The 8,719-nt window shown below is 36.5% G+C and overlaps 2 protein-coding genes across 3 annotated transcripts; one reads left to right on the forward strand and one right to left on the reverse strand.

Moving 5' to 3' along the window:
• The first annotated feature begins 2,194 nt into the window (after positions 1–2,194).
• Positions 2,195–3,288, forward strand: LOC118349176 (uncharacterized mitochondrial protein AtMg00820-like). Its single transcript, XM_035692749.1, has 2 exons — positions 2,195–2,264; positions 2,777–3,288. The coding sequence occupies exons 1-2, from the start codon at positions 2,195–2,197 to the stop codon at positions 3,286–3,288; spliced, it is 582 nt and encodes a 193-aa protein (XP_035548642.1).
• A 2,006-nt stretch (positions 3,289–5,294) lies between these two features.
• Positions 5,295–8,280, reverse strand: LOC109000497 (charged multivesicular body protein 7). 2 transcript variants are annotated; one of them, XM_018977387.2, is made up of 8 exons: positions 8,210–8,280; positions 7,722–8,026; positions 7,381–7,563; positions 7,120–7,302; positions 6,800–6,930; positions 6,209–6,377; positions 5,886–6,015; positions 5,295–5,746 (listed from the first exon to the last, which is right to left on the reverse strand). In XM_018977387.2, exons 2-8 carry the CDS (start codon positions 7,974–7,976, stop codon positions 5,469–5,471), a joined length of 1,329 nt encoding a protein of 442 aa, XP_018832932.1. In that variant the 5' UTR covers positions 7,977–8,026; positions 8,210–8,280; the 3' UTR covers positions 5,295–5,468. The 2 variants fall into 2 exon arrangements, with proteins under 2 accessions (XP_018832932.1, XP_018832933.1); XM_018977388.2 differs by lacking the exon at positions 8,210–8,280 and having other exon boundaries at positions 7,722–8,190.
• Between the last annotated feature and the right edge of the window lie 439 nt (positions 8,281–8,719).

Here is an 8,719-nt window from a genome sequence, read left to right on the forward strand (position 1 = left end):
TGTCCTCTTTACCTAGAGTAAGTGAATTGAGAATCCAAGAAAGCACCATATCGTTGCATTTTTTCTATGATGCATACCCATTTGGTTTGGTGATGACAGGAGGCATTGTGGTGGTTCCATCTATGAAACCCAATTCGATTTGGCACTCAAAGAGATGACCATAGCTCTGCACTAGGTCAAGTAATTATCCCCATTGAGGGGGCTTCAAAATAAGAACCATTTCGGGATGGTCGGAATGATGAAGTGAATAAAGATTGGTGACATAGTGCTTGTCTACAATCGAAGAGTGCTCAATTGACATGATGATGAACAACAGAAAGGCAAAAGAAAGAAAAAAAAAACAAAGAGTTAGGGGAACGTTCCCTGCTCTGATACCATGACAAAAAGGGAAAAGAACAATTTGCTTTGAATTAGAAGATACAGTTTTATACAAGTATTTTCCTATAATTGCGCTAGTCTATTCTAGGTAGTCTAAATATTATAGGAAACTAATATCTCACAGCTCACACTATACAATTTTATCTTTTGACTCATGATTACGCCCAAACTAGTATGTGGTGTTATAGTATAGTTCAGAGTGTCAATCCACAGGGAGTCGGAAGAAACACGACAAGACGCGAGCTCAAAAGAAAAGATCAAATTATAATATGACAAGAATTTAAAAATTCTACCTAAAGCACGTAATTAAAATGAGATTAGAACACGGATAAGAAGACAAGTAAAGCTTTGGGCATCCGTCAACCGGATTCAATACTCTGACTTTTTCAATTCAAACAATATACACAATTAAGAATTATAGTATCAAATTCATAATTGGAAGATATGACATTATAGTCATCTACTTTTTCAAATTTAATTCTAGAATCTATTCTCTATTTACAAACCACGGTTTTCATATATAAAAATGAATATCAGATTTAGAGATGACACTATGTTGACAAACAATAATCCAGCAAAAGATCACATCAATGGTATGAAAATCATGTTTAAGTCACAATCATATATTAATAATCATATAGCTCAGCAAAATCAAATCATAGCAATATTTAACATAATTGTCTCAAACTTATAATATCCAAAACAAATAGAGAATTGAATCCTAGAATCTTAAACAATAAAACTTAATCTACTAATTGAAATATAGTCAAAGTATTTTTACCAATCAACTTCCGCCATAAGCTTTACTCAAGATTTAGTTCTCCATAGAAGAACTAAAAAATAAAAATGGTATTTTTTTTCTTCTCTAGATTTGTGTCTCCTCCCTTCAAAAGCTATCTATTTCCTACTAATGATATGCTTATATTATTATATAGGGTAGGAAAGAAACCCTAATGTCTTCATGATTCTTGCATAAAAAATCGTCTAAATTTTAGGACTCACCTTCGTAGCCACATATGCATTTCAGGAATTCGAATTCAGAAATCCTTATTAGAGATAAGGTTGTAGTCCTTTAATATATCTTTCCAACGCATCAAGAATCGTATCAATCGGATGTATGAGTAGAACGTTATGAGCAAAATAATAAGGTATGTCCAGGTTGTCTCCTAATGCGTTTTGAACTCTAACTTTTTCTCTTGATCTGAATTACTCAAATTCCATCATTTTCCTTATTTGAATAATCATACACTCGTTAAAAGTTCTTAAATTGTTCCAACATCTTGTCCACTTGAAAGTCCTTTGAATTTGACTAGGCTTTGACTTTTTCTTTTATAGACCTTGAAATTAAACATAAGAATCTGCTTAGGAGTATCCTAAAATAAATAGAAACTCAATTCAAATATACACATTAATTCTTATGATTTCTATTCATATTTTAACATTTTAGTACAATAATATGATATTTAGAGTACATTTTTGTACACTCATCAACTCTCAAACATCTTGTCCTGATACTTGAATCTCACTAATCCAACCAACCTTTAAAATATTGGAATGAATGTGTTTTGACAACCACATACATTATAAACAAACTCCTCACACCACTCTTAAACAATACAACTCCCTACGAGCTCCTTTTTCAAAAAAAAATCTTTTTTTGCTCATATGAAAGTTTTTGGTTTTTTGTGTTTTGTTGAAACCCTTTTCAATGGTAGAAATAAGTTTGATCCTAGAGGTCGTAGGTGTATCTTCCTTGGCTACCCTTTTATGGCACCAAAGGGTACAAACTTTTAGTGTTTTGCTGCAACCATTTTCAATGGTAGAAAGAAGTTTGATCCTGGAGGTCGTAGGTGTATATTCCTTGGCTACCCTTTTGGCACCAAAGGGTACAAACTTTTAGACCTTGACACTAAAACAATTTTCATTTCTAGGGATGTTATTTTTCACGAGTCTATATTTTCATTCCAAACACCTACTTCCTCTTCACTCTCTCCTTCCCAAGATTCACCCTTACCTGTTTTTTCAACTTCTTTACCTCCTTCATGCCATTTTCCATCAATTTCCACTGCCACTCATACTTCTTCATCTTCTTCTAGTGATGTTCACTCCCCTTCTGACAGCACCTCATTTTCTTCCTTTCCCATTACCTATTCCCCTACTCCTGCTGCTTAGAATCCCATTCTTCCACTATCAACAACACCTCAACTTTGATAGTCCACTAGGGTTAGAACTGCTCCACAATACCTCAAAGATTTCCACTGTCAACAAGCCTTGCTTTCACCTCCTGCCTAATCAATTTCTGAGACTGCTCCTACTTCAAATGGTAAGTTGTTTTCTTTAGCTAGATGCTTGTCTTACAATAACTTCACTCTTTCTTTTCAAGCTTTTTCTTCTTTAGTTTCGGTTCAATCCGAGCCCACCTCTTATAAGCAAGCTATAAAGGATCCTGGTTGGTGCAAAACTATTGAGGATGAACTTGAAATATTGGAAAATAATCACACCTGGACACTCACTGATTTACCTAAAGGGAATGAAGCAATTGATTGTAAGTATGTCTATAAAGTTAAATTCAAGTCTGATGGTACTGTAGAAAGACTAAAGGCTCGGTTAGTGGCTAAGGGCTACACACAAAAAGAGGAAATAGATTATACTGACACTTTTTCTCCAGTTGCAAAACTTGTAACTGTGAGATGCTTATTTAGTGCTGCTGCAATTAAAGGATGGTGTTTATATCAATTCAATGAAAACAATGCCTTCCTTAATGGTGATTTGAAAGAAGAGATTTACATGAAGAAACCTCCAGGGTATAAAAAGGGTCAACCTCATCAAGTTTCTAAGTTGCTTAAGAGCCTTTATGGCCTTAAACAAGCATCAAGGCTGGAACTCAAAACTGACATCTTCCCTTCTTGAATTTGGTTTCCTTCAATCTAAATCTGATTATAGCTTATTTACTAAGCAAGAAGGGGAATCATACACTGCCATATTAGTTTATGTGGATGACATTTTAGTGGCTAGTAATTGTCATGATTCTATTGCTTCTCTTCGAATTTTCCTCAATAACAAGTTCAAGATAAAAGATCTTGGTTGTCTATGTTATTTTTTGGGTTTAGAAGTTGCTAAATCTTCTAAAGGCCTTCATATTTGTCAAATGAAGTATGTCTCAGACAATTTGGCATATTCTGGCATGCTTGGATGCAAGCCAATTAAACTCCCCATGGATCAAAATTTCAAACTCAACAAAGATGAAAGCACCCTTCTATCTGATCCAACAACATTTAGAAGGCTGATTAGTAGGTTATTGTACCTCACACTCACTCACCCAAATATTTGTTTTGCAGTCCAATTATTAAGTCAATTCATGGATAAGCCTACTTCAAGTCATTTGGCAGTTGCGTACAAAGTCTTGAGATATATTAAAACAGCTCCTGGTCAAGGCATTTTACTGTCTTCTTCATCTCAACTTCAGCTCAAAGTATATTATGATTCAGATTGGGCTTCTTGCCCCCAACTCTCATCGATCTACTACAGGCTAATGTGTGTTCCTAGGCCACTCCTTGATTTCTTGGAAATCCAAGAAGCAAATTGTTGTCTCACGTTCTTCAGCTAAAGCTGAGTATAGGCCCATGACTGCTACTTGCTCATAATTAACTTGGCTTCGATATCTACTCACAAATCTTGGTGTTTCTCATCCACAATCTGCTCTTCTTTTTTGTGACAATCAGGTCGCTCTTCATATTGCTACCAACCCGATGTTCCATGAGAGAACTAAGCACATTGAACTTGATTGCCACTTAATTCGAGAATGAAGCATCACCACAGCTCATGTTTCTTCTCAAACACTATCGGCTGGCACATTTACTAAGGCTCTACCATCTTATCTTCTGCAATCACACTTGTCCAAGATGGAAGTAGTTAATCTCTATTCTCTATCATATGGAGAGATGTTAGAAGACTTAGTCCAAGCTACAAGTCGTATTGTATCTACAGTCACTGTATATAGTTGTCGTAGTTAATTTTTTATTCATTTTTATTCTACAGCTGGCACTAGCTAGGCTGAATGATCATTCTGTTAGTTAGTTATGAATCTTTCTATATATATCACTATAGGTACACTGTACAGAATTAATTCCAGTAGAGTGAAATCACATAATCTTAATTTTCACCTCCATCGACTCTGCTCTCTGTTTTTATTCTTCTGCAAACTTCTTCTTGTTATCTTACAAGTTCAGAGGATTAAATTCATGATCAGAACATTATAAATATACACACATAAGATCAATATTTATTACGCAAATGTAGAATATAGATGGCCTCAAAGATCAATTAGCATCAAGTTGAAGGAAGACAGAAATGAATGGAGCGGTACGTACGTAGTGATCAACAGTACCTCGGCGCTATACCCAGGCAAGCAAACCAAGCAATGCATGCAAGCATGCCTAGCAGCTAGGTGTGACCAGGATATACAAATGGGAAAATGCTTCTCCCACTGGAGAAGTACCGAGTGAAGCTAACGATTCTATGTTTTTTTTTTCTTTAAGTTAAGTTAAGGAATTGTTTTGTAATGAATTTTTTATTTTTATTTTTCAAAATGTTTAAAGAAATTTAAAAAAAGAAACAAAAGAGAAAAGAAAAGTGCAATTTAAAAATCCCCGATGGTGGCCCTACAAGCTTTCATACAAATATTAGTCCATCTAAAACAGTAAGACACGTAAATTTTTATAGGGCCCCAATAGATCCCGCACAATCCCTATGTAAGAAAGGGAATTTCACATTGAAAGTGTAAAAAAAAAACATATTCTTTTTAGTGGAACCCACATTTTTTACAAAATATATGTACGAGATTTGTCTATTTAAAACTTGTGCCAGTCTTACTCATTTAAGAATAAAAAATGCATTAAAAAAGAAATGCTCCATCATCCATGAAAGTAGAAGTTATATACCGAAGTACAACTTCATTGGTATATAATTGCATATTTAACTATACAAAAGAATGTTTAAGGCTTATATACAGAACCACCACATATAAAGGCAGACTTCCAAGACTGGCCACTTGGACAAAAGCATTGAACAAATGGAAGGGGGGGGAGGGACTAAGCAGCTTCAAACTCAAGGTCTTTCGATTTATTCTCTCTCATTGATACCATTCGATTCCCCATTGCCGATTCCCCGGTTGTATTACCCGTAAGCTTGACATTTGACAAAGCATCACTCAAAGATTCAACAGAAACTTCTACTTGTGCTGTTGGACTATCAACCCTAGTTTTGGGGTTCAAAACTTGAAGTTTTCCACCTCCAACTTCCAACTCCAATTTCTTGAATTCCTCTTCAATATCTTCATCGTCAATATCATTGGATGATGGAATTGACTCTATAGCAGCCACGAGAGCCATTTAGATACAGAATTAAAGTAACAACATTGCCTAGATATTATGCATTACACCCAATCATTGGGCATCGATTACAACTTAAAAAGACCTAACCCAGAGAGAGAGAGAGAGATAGAATACCTAAAGCTTTGTCAACTTGCTTTTGTGACTCTATGCTCTCCTCGAGCTCTTGTAAACAAATGTCAACTTCGTCCAAATTGACCCTGTTCTCCTTTATTGCTTGAGCTCCAATTTGGATCGCTTCAGAGACCTGCCAACAGGAGACAACTCAAGATTTTCAGCGACTCAAACCAGGCTCCAAAACCCCACTTGACAAGTTCACCAAAAAAGCAAACTTTGTGAGGTTTCTCAGTTCTTGCATGAACTTTAATTATTTACGCTACCAACACAATTTAAAGAAGTAACTGGAGGGGAAAAAAAACAGTTTTTCTTCAATGAACTACCTTTTTCGTTGATTCAGCATTCACAATAACATTAAGGACTTCTTCCACTCTATTCAAAAGCGAAGTACATTTTTCTCTACTCTGTGTGGCAAGTTTTAACTCCCTTGCATGCCGCAGTGCGACTTTCTTGTTCCCTGAACTCAAAGAAGCTATTGCTGATTTTCTGGACCTGCACAGAAAATTTATCAAGCAATAACACAGTTACACACTCGAAGAGACTCTCCTGTCTCAAGTCCCCAATTACAACAGACAGACACTCATATAGACGAAAGTATATGGGATGAAGATGTGGCAATCTCTAATCAAACCCTATTCTACTATGCATATGGCCAACCAACCCTCTTCAATCAAACAATTGGCACAATGAAAGGAATCCAGAATGCAAAAATCAATGATTACCAACAGTGATCACATGACTATTTTTCTATACAAGGTAACACAGAAGCTTCATGTTGGCCGGATTTACAAGGCTGCTACCCATCTTCAATGTTTTCACCACTTACAGATGTGATTTGGTACATCAATTTATGAGCAACTACAATTGTGATGGTTTGAACCTCAAGCAATAAAGTTAAGTTCAGAGGTAGTTACATTTCACATCGTCGGTCAATCACGTCAAGTTGTTGCTGAAGCCTTTCTGTCGTCGTAACCAGGTGCAGAACATCATAATCTAAATTGGAGGTGTTAGAAACCGGTGCTGGTGATAGTGAAAATTTTATGCCCTGCAAAAACAGACTCACATCTCCGGACATTGAAAAAAAAAAAAAAAATTGAAAGACCATCTGCTTAACTCCAGATAACATATTCGCACGACAATGAAAAAAAATGTAAAAAAAGAGCTTATATTCCAAAAAAAACCTTCACCATGATATTCAATAAACTCAACAACACTAACACGAAAATGCTAGTACCTCTAGGAATCCCTTCTTATGGATGGAGAGGTAGCGTGCTTTCCCAGTTTCTGACAGGTGAGACAAGACCGCAGATGCTTCATTCGGGCCTCCGCAAATGTCCTGGAACTTCTTCATGGTTACAATGCATGAACAAGTCCAGTGACTTTCACACAACTGTTTCACAACTTCAACAGCTCTTTCCTTAACAGGCGAAAAAAGTTAGCATCCGATATATGTACATCCTACTCTTAAATTAAGACAAGATGCAGTGATATACACCTTCAAGAGAGTGTTAAGTACAAGGTGATCTTGTAACAGAGCCGGTAAGGATGGAATGGGGGAGGCTCTGATAAGCGTCAAGTTTCTTCTAACTTTTCTCAAGAGAAGTGACAGTGTGCCACTGGTTGTTGGGTCCTCAAGATCACCCATCCGTACAAGTTCACCTTCTTTGTACATTTCTAGCTACAACAACCAACCACCAAAAGTAGCACTTTAACATCACATAAAACTATTCTCAAAAAAAAAAAAATAACATAACATAAAACTGAAGTGAAATCGATAGTATTGGCAAGTGAAGAAAAAGATATATATACTAAGAGCCAAGAGGTAAATAATCTCACCAAAACTTCATCGAGGCACAAAGGGGTCAAGCCGCCGCGATTGAACCAAATGTTCCTGATGTCGTGAGGCTGGACGATCACAAGGCGAAGATGGCGAGCGACGTTCAGAATCAGATTCTTCCAGAACTGGTATTTCGGTTCCCAATCTGATCTCTGACCACTAAATGCCTTGAACCGAGCAGTGGCCACCGCTTCGTCATCATCCCAATCGCTTACTTCCATTTTTATGAATTCCCTCACTCTCTCCCTTTCCATATTCTATATTCGATCCCACTCGCTCTCACTTCGAATTTCGCTTGTGTTTTCTGCAAGCAACACACACAAAAAAGACCCAAAATTCAAAAAAAAAAACATGGCAACACGAGATATCAATCACAACCATTAAAATCGAAAAGAAAGAACTCCCAATATCCAACTTTCAGCTTCATTAATTTACGAACAAGCAGTCGCAAGATTACAAAGACTAACGCAAAAGTAACAGTACATACCTACGAATGGAGGTGTTTGTAGGAGAACGGGGGAAGAAGGAATGGGATGATGGGAGCCTTTAGCGATAGGCATCTTTTCAATTTGGGGCTTCTCTCTTCTTTAAACGAATGGGCTGGGCTGCTTTTGTTCTTTTGGGCTGGGCTGGGCTGGGCTGGACTTGCGTATTCTTGCAGATCGAAATTAAAGAAATCAGAGTATCAAATCAGGCTTATACACAAAGGGCCCAGACTATACTTTTAAGGCCCATGATACATAAAATGGGCCATGTATTGTTAACAACAGATTTGCCATCATCATCCTTCTTTTATAATATTGCTTTCTCGTGTTATGCAAAAAACTTGTTTCCAAAATTTACAGTGTCAATAGCCTCAGCAAGTATATATGTTCTACCTTGAGGCTTGAATACCATTTGTACGTGGTAGGACTCATCATGTATAGTTCTTTATTAAAATACTAATACCCTTTTACCAATTTGGTACAGTACTAGATCAGTTATTAATCATCAATAT

Source organism: Juglans regia, chromosome 8, assembly GCF_001411555.2.
Source record: "Juglans regia cultivar Chandler chromosome 8, Walnut 2.0, whole genome shotgun sequence".
In the NCBI taxonomy this organism is placed as follows: Eukaryota; Viridiplantae; Streptophyta; class Magnoliopsida; order Fagales; family Juglandaceae; genus Juglans; species Juglans regia.